Genomic DNA, 12,701 nt, shown 5'->3' on the forward strand with positions numbered 1-12,701 from the left:
CCAAGTTTTTCCTCACCTATTAATTTTTTTTATTTATTTATTTTTATATTTTTTATCTCCACTGAACTTTATCTCTCCCGTAAAACTTGGAGTCATCCTCTCCTTCAATTTAACATTATCCACTCTTTATCCTCGCGGTGTTCCAGTTTTTACTAATCTTCACCTTCCTTGCACCTATTCCTTACCATATTCCTGACCCTCCTCCCCTACACAATTTGGCTGCTTCTATCCCAGCGCTGTCCAATCAGTGAGCAGAGGAGGGGTGCACAGGAGAGTCTGTCTGTGTCTGTCCTGCTCTGTATGTGTGTGTGTCATCTCTCCGCACAGAGAGAGGAGAGTACTGCAGCCTCTCTCTCCCCCTTCAGATAACAGGAATTACAGTTCGGTAATCGGCACAAGCAAGCAACCCAAGGGGGGCGATCCCCTACCAGGCAGGAGGTTTCTCTCTACACTATGGCCGATGGAGGAGAGAATGAGGATGAGATCCAGTTCCTCAGGACAGTGAGTGTTCCAGGGATAGTGTATTTGTAGGGATGCTTTGGGATAATGCAAGTAAGCAGCACATCGCCTATTGGATTGTGTTATACCTGCCCTGGCAGCTGAAGCAGCGCTCTGCCATAGTTTTCTGTGTGCGGTGAAGAGTTAACATGTCAGGACAGAAGAGGTTAATTCATTGGAGGAAGCCGATCTAGGCTATCCTGGACACAGGCACCTGTTGGACTCCAATCACCACTGTGACAGGCTGTGGAGGGCTGGGGGAGTTGGGTCTCTGGGGAATGTGTGAGTGACAGGGACCGAAAGGGAAACATATCTGGGGTGTGAGACTCTAGAACTACTTTAAGGAACAAGGAAGGGGGGTGGTGGGGGGACGGTTTCGTGTAGCACTTACAGAGTTAAATATCACACAGCACATGTTCATCTGGCTAATGGATAAGAGGCATAGGTGGGGTGGGTTAGATTGCTAGCTCTTGGGCGTCCTATAGCAATGTTTTAAATATCAAATCTACACTAGTAAGGCCTCTCGAAGCTAATGCTTTGAAAGCTACCGTGTGATTGCGTCTGTGTTTGTGCATGTGTGAGAGAAAGATGTAGTTTTACTCAGCGACAACAGATGGCAGTGTTTCAGAGACACACAATCAGACAATAGACTATAAATATATATAATTTTCTATAGAGATCTATATCTCATCCTTTTTTAGACCTGCTATGATAAAATTAACTTTATAATGACCATGTGCGCCTGGTCTGCCGCTGATGCCTGGATAACGGTAGTCACATGTAACCAGGTGACGTCCTAGATAGGTGCATGTGGCAGTGTCCTGTGGCAGTGTGACAGGAGGCGGCTTTGCGTTGTAGTAGGATCCTGCTTCTAGTAATGTCCTTTCCCACGTGTTCTCTGTGGCTCCCTGGCACGATGGTGCCCCACCAAACTGCAATGCCATAGTCCCACTAATGGACAGGTCATTCTATCTCACAAGATCAGCAACATGTATCCTCAAATACTCTGTGCAGCTGTGCACATTCTGTGGTTTTCTTGCTTTTTTTTTTTTTTTTTTGTGCCCACTAGAGCAGGAAAGATGACCCAGGTGGTGCAGAAAGATAACACTATGCCACATGTACCATTAAAAAGTATATTTATACAACCCATGGTGTTGTGCCTTGTTTGGCTACAAGTGCAGTATGCCATGATGAGACCTGTAGTTCAACAAAAGCTGGAGACGCAGATTTTCTAAATTCGATCTATCCCAATGGACCCCCATACTGTCCTCACCGGCTACTTGTACCGTTGGGTTCTCTTGGTTTGGCACAGATGAAATTGGATCAAATTGTGTTTCTTATGAGGAAATCTGGAAAACATGCACATTGAGTGTTCAAGTTTCAGGATCATACACCTCTATAATTATGTGCACCGTACATGTCTATCATTTGATCTTCTCAGCATATAACATGCAAGGCTGTCACATTCTCCATACAGTAACTGTAACCTGTGAAGCTACTTCCCACTATGCTGGGCATTCTCTGTACATGACCAGCACTATGCCTTATGGCAGGGGTTCTCAAACTCGGTCCTCAGGACCCGACACGGTTCACGTTTTCCAGGTCACCCGGCAGGTGCACTCATTACTCACTGATACATTTTAAAAGATCCACAGGTGCAGTTAATTGTAATTCTGGGGCAGATGTATAAAGCCTTAACAAGAGATAAAAGCAAGGGTGATAAAGAGCGCTAAACGTCCAGCCAATCAGCTCCTAACTGCCAAGTCAGTAAGGAGCTGATTGGCTGGACGTTTATCTCCTTATCATACTTGCATTTATCGCTTGTTAAGGCTTAATACATCTGCCCCAATGCAAAATATGCACTGTGTGCGGTCCAGAGGATCGAGTTTGGGAACCTGTGCCTTTGGTGTGTATTTTGGCTACAGGGTTGACCATATAGTCAAAATCTGCTAGTAAGTTAGCCAGAATCGGTGTTTAGGAGGCTTGTGATGCCGATGCGCGGCCCAGTAGTGTTGGTATTGCAAGGGAACATAGACTGTGCAGGCAAGTCTACTGTGACTACGGGGGTTATTCTAGTCATTCGCTCCCTCGTGTGTTCGCATAGGGGATCAATATTTTGCATCTGCGCATGGGTGTGTGTGGCCACAGTGAACAGGGCGTTCGCTGGGCGCTCGCATCCAAGCGTGCGGCAGCAAGCCAGGCCATTTGCATATGGGAATGCCCATCAATTCATGGGCATTCCCATGAGAACGTTGGGCGTTCTCATGCAAATACCACGATTACACGGGTGCCGGGGGGCTGCCAGCTGACATCACCGGATGTCAGCTGCCCGCCCACTTGCTCCTGAGCGTCCACGCATATGTAAGGGACTTCAGAGTCACTTTTATATGCGTGAGCCTTCACCATCATTGTGTGACATCCGCAGGTCCTGCGAGGCAATCGCCCTTGTGAATGGGTGAGGGCCAAGACACCATTCACAAGGTGGGGTTTCGTGGACTCCATCATCTAGAATAACCCCCATATGTCTTCTGTAGAACGTATTTGGGCCAATTTCACCCGGTTTCTCGGCCCGATTTGCTGGAATCTGGTAAAATCGGGCAGAAATGGCGTAGTGAATCACCCAAACCGCAAGATCACATGCCTCTGTGTTACCTAACTGACCATATACCGTCACCTATAACTAGTGTGGTCTCTGGGTGGATCTCTGTCACCTGATTGTGGTGCAATGTCCCTGGATAGATCTAGTACAGGGTCTCTGGGTGTATCTCTGTGCCGCCTGTATCTAGTGTATATAAGGCCAAATTCACACCTTATCGCAGGACAAATTTGTACTCAAAATGGGCAAAACGATGCTGCACTGCAGGTGGGGCAGATGTAACATGTGCAGAGAGCATTAGTTTTGGATTGGGGCATGGTCAAATTGAAATCTAAATTTGCGGTATAAGAATAAAGCAGCCAGTATTTACCCTGCACAGAAACAAAATAACTTGCCCAAATCTAGAATTCTCTCTGCACACGATGCATCTGCCCCACTTGCAGTGCACATGGTTTTGCCCATTTTGGGAACCAATTTGTCCTGCGATAAGGTGTGAATTAGGGATATAGTGCGGAGTCTCTGGGTGCCGTGGCGAAACTTGTGGGTAGTGGGCCCAGGTGCAAATATATAATTTTTGCCTCTGTTCTCCACCTATCATCAGTGAGAGGAGTGTGTGGATGTTATACTGGTAAAGGGACACTGTCATGTGGTATAACTGGAGACCACTGTGATGTGTCATATTCTGATCTGCTATTTGTAATGTGGAGGGCACTGCATTTGCATTAATAGGGATCCCATATGCTGAGCAGCTGCGAGCAGTACTGAATCAGGGGGTCCATAAATAATTGACCATAAATATTTGAATTGTGTAGGACCACCAACCCGTGGCACCCCTGCAAGTGTCCCAAGGCACCCCAGGGAGCCACGGCACACAGTTTGGGAACCACTGCCCTAGTGTGTAGTGCTCGGTATCTGGGTGTATCTGTGACACCTGTAGTGTGAGCAGTGTTACTTGCGATATTTGTTACACTTGTAGATTGTGAGATGTCCTTAGGTATGATACCTGTACAGGATGTCACCTGTAGCGGAGGTGGGGGGGTGCATCTGGGTGACCCCTGTGGTATAGCTGGGGGAAGGTGGGGGGGGCGTACATCTGGGTGACACCTGTAGTGTGGTGGTGGTGGGGGGTTTGCATCTGGGTGATGCCTGTAGTGTCGCAGGGGGGTTGCATCTGGGTGGCACCTGTAGTGTCACTGGGGGGTTTGCATCTGGATGACACCTGTAGTGTAGCGGGGTGGGGAGGGATTTGCATCTGGGTGACACCTGTAGTGTTTCTGGTGTGTAAGATCTGCTGTGATTTTATTGAGCATGTACTAATGAAACCTGTGCCTTTCTATATCTATGTAGGTTACCTGTGTTCAGTTTTGTATTAATAGCTGTGATGCCGGTTATACATTTTATTTGAGTATGTGTGTGGGTATACTGTATGTGTATATGCGCGTGTGTGTACATAATAATTTGATGGTTTATATACCTATATATTGTGTGAACTCTCCCACCCCACTGCCTTTAATAGCCAACCCTCGGCCAGTGCATTACTCCCAGGCCCAGTCCCTCCCTCGTGCTGTCAGCAGAAGAGGAGATGTTTTACCTGATCTATAAAAAGACAAATTGAAGCCTGAGAGAGCAGGAGAGAAGATGTGGCCTAAATTTATTTTCTGCAAGTGTAAAGGAGCAGGGGCACCTCTCGCAGTTATGTTCCCAGTATTCCTAGACCATGTCCATGCCTCCGACACACATCCTCTGTAGTCTGTACTAACATCCGGCGCTCTGATTATCTCACATACACCTGTAATGGCGGCATCCATCATTATACCCGGTATCTCACATGGACAGATCGGGTTGTATTTCTTACAGCTGATGATCACTTACAGTATGAAATATGAATCCTTTGTGGATTCCTTGGATGTTGTGAAGATGGCTTTGGGGCTGATCTCCAGATCCCTCCCTGTCAGGTTTCACGCTCCTCCTCTCATTGATTTCTCTGAACATGAGCAGTCTGAAGGCTGCGTGAGAGCGTAGAAGTACAGCCAAAGAAAGCGCAGTCCCTCCTATGTGCAGGCAGGTACCCCTGGCTCCGCCCCTGTACCTCCTATGTGCAGGCAGGTCCCCCTGGCTCCGCTCCTGTACCTCCTATGTGCAGGCTGGTCTCACTGGCGCTGCCCCTGTACCTCCTATGTGCAGGCTGGTCTCCCTGCGCTGCCCCTGTACCTCCTATGTGCAGGCTGGTCTCCCAGGCGCTGCCCCTGTACCTCCTATGTGCAGGCTGGTCCCCATGGCTCCACCCCTGTACCTCCTATGCGCAGGTTGGTCTCCCTGGCACTGCCCCTGTACCTCCTTTGTGCAGGCTGGTCCCCCTGGCTCCGACCCTGTACCTCCTATGCGCAGGTTGGTCTCCCTGGCACTGCCCCTGTACCTCCTATGCGCAGGTTGGTCTCCCAGGCGCTGCCCCTGTACCTCCTTTGTGCAGGCTGGTCTCCCTGGCGCTGCCCCTGTACCTCCTTTGTGCAGGCTGGGCTCACTGGCGCTGCCCCTGTACCTCCTTTGTGCAGGCTGGGCTCACTGGTGCTACCCCTGTACCTCCTTTGTGCAGGCTGGTCTCCCTGGCGCTACCCCTGTACCTCCTTTGTGCAGGCTGGTCTCCCAGGCGCTACCCCTGTACCTCCTATGTGCAGGCTGGTCTCCCTGGCGCTACCCCTGTACCTCCTATGTGCAGGCTGGTCTCCCTGGCGCTACCCCTGTACCTCCTTTGTGCAGGCTGGGCTCACTGGCGCTGCCCCTGTACCTCCTTTGTGCAGGCTGGTCTCCCTGGCGCTACCCCTGTACCTCCTTTGTGCAGGCTGGTCTCCCTGCGCTGCCCCTGTACCTCCTTTGTGCAGGCTGGTCTCCCTGCGCTGCCCCTGTACCTCCTATGTGCAGGCTGGTCTCCCTGGCGCTGCCCCTGTACCTCCTATGTGCAGGCTGGTCTCCCTGCGCTGCCCCTGTACCTCCTATGTGCAGGCTGGTCTCCCTGCGCTGCCCCTGTACCTCCTTTGTGCAGGCTGGTCTCCCTGCGCTGCCCCTGTACCTCCTATGTGCAGGCTGGTCTCCCTGCGCTGCCCCTGTACCTCCTATGTGCAGGCTGGTCTCCCTGCGCTGCCCCTGTACCTCCTATGTGCAGGCTGGTCTCCCTGCGCTGCCCCTGTACCTCCTATGTGCAGGCTGGTCTCCCTGCGCTGCCCCTGTACCTCCTATGTGCAGGCTGGTCTCCCTGGTGCTGCCCCTGTACCTCCTATGTGCAGGCTGGTCTCCCAGGCGCTGCCCCTGCCATGCGTCTTTTTAGAAATAAGGAGAAATATATTTCTTTTCAGCTGCTTCATGATGTAGTGGGTGGGCATGAGGCGGAAGCCGGGGAACCTCCCTTTTATGGGAGCCAGCATTGAAATGTTGGGCATGTCCCTGCCTGCTTGGGGTGGGAGGCTGATGTCGCCCCCATTTTGGCCATCTCTATCCAGGATAAAAGACGGCGGGGGGTGCGTTTGCCAGGGTGGCCTTTACCTGCTTGCTAAACAGCGAATATACATACAGATAGTGGTAGATGATCAAATTAGTTCAGGTGCATGCAAGGGAGGGGTTAATACTGAGTAAGTAACAAGACATTGGTTCCCCCAGCACACTGAATAGTATTAGTAACCAATCCTGAACACTACATGATAATAGAATTCAGAGATATTGGTTACATATACCTGCACAGGTGTATGCTATGCCCCCAAGCCACGTCAAGGTCCCTAGCGCTATATCTAGGTGCCGGGTGTGGCACCCCAAAAACCATCATAAGCTAGGAAGCCCAGTGCGGCACGCCAGTGAGATACTAAGTGTTAATAATTAGTGATAGGAAGCCGAAGCTAGATATAAAGAGACAGAGATAAAATAAAAAATGGAATGCAATTAAAATAAGAGAAAGATGGTGTTAGTGAGGGAACAGTGTTAATAGGATGTAAGGGCATGCCGCACTAAAGCCACCCAGCCCAATCAGTCCAGGGGCACCGCACCCCAAACCACCGTTACCCTAAATTGGGTCTACGATTAACCAGCAAGGAACCACATGATAATGGCTCCTTACTTGATATATCTGAACTAAGAGCTACCTACCTTGGAGCAACCCCAGACTACTCCGTGTGGCATATCAGGACCTGCATCTCTGCCTAATACAAGCTCCCTTCTGCCTCTAACAACATACATACAGATAGTGGTAGATGCTCAATAAGTTCAGTAATACCATTCAGGTGCATGCAAGGGAGGGGTTAATACTGAGTAAGTAACAAGACCTTTGTTCCCCCAGGTCACTGAATAGTATTAGTAACCAATCTTGAACACTACATGATAATAGAATTCAGAGATATTGGTTACATACACCTGCGCAGGTGTATGTAACCAATATCTCTGAATTCTATTATCATGTAGTGTTCAAGATTGGTTACTATTACTATTCAGTGTGCTGGGAGAACCAATGTCTTGTAAACGGCGAATATACACTGCCTAGCGAACCGGTCTGAATCAGATACAAAGGGTGTAAAAAGATTACTTTAGCCCTTCATAACTGCAGGTGATTTATACCGCTGTGCCTACAGTATGCTCCTTTCTATTATATGTTTGAGGAGCGGGATCTGGGAACCCCTGCTATAGTATATTCATACTTGAGTTCTTTTTGAGGACAAGATCAAGGAGGGAATCTTGCTTAATGATGATTTTAGATCTATTGTCCTCTAAGATATTGTTATGCAGCGGTTTGGAGAGTTAAAATTCAGATTGGCACTAATGTGAAATGGTTGCAAAACACCGGTATGCATAGAGTGTGAGCAAATTGGCCATTCACAGTGCAATAAGGAGGCAATACTGTATACACTTGTAGTTGGGGGCGAGAACTGGCTCCCAGCCTAACTCCCTTCTCTCCCACACTGTCTTCTCACTAAGCAATTCCTCTATACCAGTGGCGTAAGTTTGTCACAGTTGCCCGGAGGCAAGATATATATTGGTGCCCCCTCCCCCCCAACCTTATATAATATAATATAATAGTATATGTGTCTGTTCTGAAATATGTGTTTTATACACACACACACACACATATATATTGAGAGAGAGAGAAAGAGAGAGAGAACACATATATTTCAGCGATCAGCTACAGAAAGGATATCAATGGCTTTCAATTAACTGATTTAAACTAGCAGGGGAGAAGAGGTGCCCCCTTGGGAGCAAGAGCCCGGCGGCAGATGACTCCATTGCCTCCCAGAGTTCTGCCCCTGCTCTATACAATGTCTTTCTGTTATAGAATCTTTTGCTCCAGTGGTCATTCGCGGCCTTCACAGTTCCACACTTTTATACTGGCATTAAAATGCACCAGATACCTGCAAAAGTGTTCACAAATTGCCAAGTACCAGTGTTGCCCTTTTTCATCTCCTGTTATTTCAAGACCCTTAACACCTCCCAATCCCCCCCCCAACCCCCATTGTCTCTTTGCCATTTTCAACTCCATCTGCCCTCCTCTTCGCCTCTCCTACCTCACTTAAGGACCAGGGTTGGGAACCACTGTTAAGCCATCACCATTATCTACAACCCCCTCTTCTCCTTTTTCTTACCGTTCCTGCTTGATCCATTTCAGTCCTGCTTTCATTATCTTCACTAAACAGAAACTGCCCTCATTAAAGTCAGCGCTGACCACCTAGCTGACAGATTCAATGGTCATTCTCTTTACCTTACTGACACATTTGACACAGTAGATCATCCTCTTCTGTAAATCAGTCATTCCCTGCATTATACAGTACTAGCCTCTCCTGGCTGTTGTCCTACCTCTCTGACCGTTCTATCTCTAGCTTCTCTCATGCTTCATTCCTCCCACACTTCCGGTACAACAGTTGTTCCTCAAGTTTCTGTTTTTGGACCTCTTCTATACATCCTGTTTAGATGAGCTCATCAGCTCCTTTGGCCTTCAATATCCTCTCTATGCAGATACACAAATCTATCTCTTCTCCCTTGACCTTTCCCCTCTTTCCTCACTTGTATCTCCAGCTGACCTTTCCCCCCTTTTTGCTCACTTGTATCTCCAGCTGTCCTCCTTGCTGCTGCCCAGCTCCAAACGTACTAGGCCAGCGTTCTTTTATCTTCAGAACCCAATTGAAACTCTTCCTGTTCGCTCACAATGCCCTCAACCATTCCTCTCCTATTTACATTTCTGACCTAATTTCCCATCACAATCTTTCCTGACCACTGCGCTTCAAAATAAATGCCAGTTTCTCTCCCATTGCCACCAACAAAACTTTGCCACTAAAGACTTTACCGCTGGAAATATCTTTCTTTTCCTACCAAACTCCCTACCTCTACAAAATTTCAAACTGGCTCTCAAGTCTGCCATCTGCCTCACACTGCCAGTGTAGATTGGGAACTTTCACAAGGAGAACCCTCTCACTTTGTTTTCCTTTTAATCATCTCTTATATATTTGGCCAGATCTGTCAGTCAACGCAGTGTGGCAAACGGTGGGCGGGGTTTCACGGGTGATTGACAGTCCCATCCACCGTCAGCCACACTGCAGAAGCAAGGCACTTCCGCACTTCCGTCCTACATGCTCTCCACAAGCACACACCCCTCCTCGGCCAACACTCCCCATGCCTGCCCACTAACTCCATGCACGGCTGCTTACCTCCCACAACCCCTCCCCCAACACACTCATCCCCGGACGGCTTATAGGGCACCTACATACCGCGCGCCCAGGCCCCACCTCATAGACCGCCCCGCCGGACATTTCGCCCGCCCACCCTTCTGACTCACACCTGCAACGCCCGCCCCCCTTCTGCCTCTCAGTGGTTCCCAAACTGTGCGCCGCGGCTCCCTTGGGTGCCGCAGCACTGTCACAGGGGTGCCGCGGCAGATAATAAGCCTACTGACAGCTGCATGTCTTTTTTTTTTTTTTCGTGGTGTGAGGTGAGGTGAGCCGGTCCAGAAGTGAATGGAGGTAGCCGGCACTGGGGTTGGTGTGCGGAAGTGTCTGTCTGCTGGGAGTCTCTCCGCGCCGGGAGGGGGGTGCCAGCACAATTAATTCCGATGGCTGCCCGGGTACCGCTCCGTTATTATCAGTCAGAGAGCGGCGGAGACGGGACACCACCCACCCCGGGACCTCCCCTCCCGGCCGGCCTGCCGAGCCCCTATGTCCCGGGTCTGCTCCTGATCCCCCCTGTGCCGCCCTCCCCCGCAGCATCTGCCCCATCCACCCATCGTCACGAAGTCCCGGCCAGACGTCGCGGTAATCTAGCCGGGGATCTGTCAGCAGTGGTTACACTGCCTTCAACGGCAGCGCAGCAGGGGGCAGCTATGGGAGCAGGAGCAGCAGAGGGAGCGGCACAAGCAGCAGAAGGCAGCGCTGCAGATAACATGGTAAGATAGCGTCTGGCTGCTTCGTGCTTCCCTCCTGCTTCTCTCCCTCTGTTCCCCACTCTTTTTTCTTTAACAGGGTTCCTTAAGAAAGTGCTACGGTACTAGATGTACTATATGTAATTTCCATAGCTCCGCCCATGGCCACGCCCATTTAATGCCGTAAAATGGGGGTGGCCATGGGCAGAGCTATCCAAATTACATTTGAGAGCTCCCACGCCCCCTAATTAGATGCCCTCTCCCTGGTCTCCCGCAAAGTGAAGATGAAAAGTCGGCAAGTATGGTCCTGATGGGTCAAGGCGGTCCGACTCCTGCCGGCTATGACAGAGGAGCAGAATTGCGCTGCATTGGTTGGCAGTCGCTAAGTGAGTTTGAGAGGTTCTGGGGGGGGGGGGAATTCATGGTGTGGCGGGAGTGGTGAGGGGTAAATGGTCAGGGGGGGCAGATACTGGGTGTACTGGCGAATGAGAGAAGGATGGGTGGGAGGGGGGCAGGTGATGAATAGGTCAGATGCTGGGGGCAGGTGATGAATGGATGGGGCAGATGCTGGGGGCAGGTGATGAATGGGGCAGATGCTGGGGGCAGATGATGGGTGGATGGGGCAGATGCTGGGGCCAGGTGATGGGCCAGATGCTGGGGGCAGGGGATGGATGGGGCAGACGATGGGTGGATGGGGCAGATGCTGCGGGGGAGGGCGGCACAGGGGGATCAGGAGCAGACCCGGGACATAGGGGCTCGGCATGCCGGCCGGGAGGGGAGGTCCCGGGGTGGGTGGTGTCCCGTCTCCGCCGCTCTCTGACTGATAATAACGGAGCGGTACCCGGGAACGCGCACTCCCACACACAGAGCGCGGGCACGGCAGCGGCTGCGTCACCGTCTGCGTCACCCACACTCCCCCCAGCCCCGCACAGCGCCACTTCCGGCTACACAGACCCCCCCCCCGCCCGCCGGCCTTCCAGATGCTGTCATCACAGGGACCCCCGGTCACCGGGATCGCCCCAGCCTCATAGTGACGGAGACCCGAGACACTCCATACCCACAGTGTCCCCCCATACCGACATACACCCCAGTGTCCCCCCATACCGACATACACCCCACAGTGTCCCCCCATACCGACATACACCCCACAGTCTACCCCCATACCGACATACACCCCACAGTCTCCCCCCATACCGACATACACCCCACAGTGTCCCCCCATACCGACATACACCCCACAGTGTCCCCCCCATACCGACATACACCCCACAGTGTTCCCCCATACCGACATACACCCCAGTGTCCCCCCATACCGACATACACCCCAGTGTCCCCCCATACCAACATACACCCCACAGTGTCCCCCATACCGACATACACCCCACAGTGTTCCCCCCATACCGACATACACCCCACAGTGTCCCCCCATACCAACATACACCCCACAGTGTTCCCCCCATAACGACATACACCCCACAGTGTCCCCCCCATACCGACATACACCCCACAGTGTTCCCCCCATACCGACATACACCCCACAGTGTCACCCCCATACCGACATACACCCCACAGTGTTCCCCCCATACCGACATACACCCCACACTGTTCCCCCATACCGACATACACCCCACTGTGTTCCCCCCATACCGACATACACCCCACTGTGTTCCCCCCATACCGACATACACCCCACAGTGTCCCCCCATACAGACATACACCCCACAGTGTCCACCCATACCGACATACACCCCACAGTGTCCCCCCATACCGACATACACCCCAGTGTCCCCCCATACCGACATACACCCCACAGTGTCCCCCATACTGACATACACCCCACAGTGTTCCCCCCATACCGACATACACCCCACAGTGTCCCCCCATACCGACATACACCCCACAGTGTTCCCCCATACCGACATACACCCCACAGTGTTCCCCCATACAGACATACACCCCACTGTGTTCCCCCCATACCGACATACACCCCACAGTGTCCCCCCATACAGACATACACCCCACAGTGTCCCCCCATACCGACATACACCCCAGTGTCCCCCCATACCGACGCCCCTCACGACGGTGTGAAGAGCGCCCGGAGGGCGCGATGAATCACCTAGTTTATAATATTTGCTCTTTCCCAAGGCCAATAACCGCACCAAACGTTTGGGTTTGGCTGCCATGCTGCTAATTTTAATACGATCCGTCTTATTAGATTGCTTAGAA

General features: G+C 51.3%; 1 protein-coding gene across 13 annotated transcripts in view; it reads left to right on the top strand.

The window, feature by feature from the left end:
• Positions 1-296: 296 nt before the first annotated feature.
• The window catches only part of RYR1 (ryanodine receptor 1), a 166,375-nt gene continuing 153,970 nt past the window's right edge, over positions 297-12,701 (top strand). For all 13 annotated transcript variants that reach the window (XM_083159885.1, XM_083159890.1, XM_083159891.1 and 10 more), the window contains exon 1: positions 297-501. In XM_083159885.1, coding sequence (XP_083016011.1) covers positions 454-501 — 48 coding nt within the window. In that variant the 5' untranslated portion in view covers positions 297-453. The remainder of the gene's footprint in view (positions 502-12,701) is intronic.

This window comes from Crinia signifera, chromosome 9, assembly GCF_055691185.1.
Source record: "Crinia signifera chromosome 9, ASM5569118v1, whole genome shotgun sequence".
NCBI lineage: Eukaryota > Metazoa > Chordata > Amphibia > Anura > Myobatrachidae > Crinia > Crinia signifera.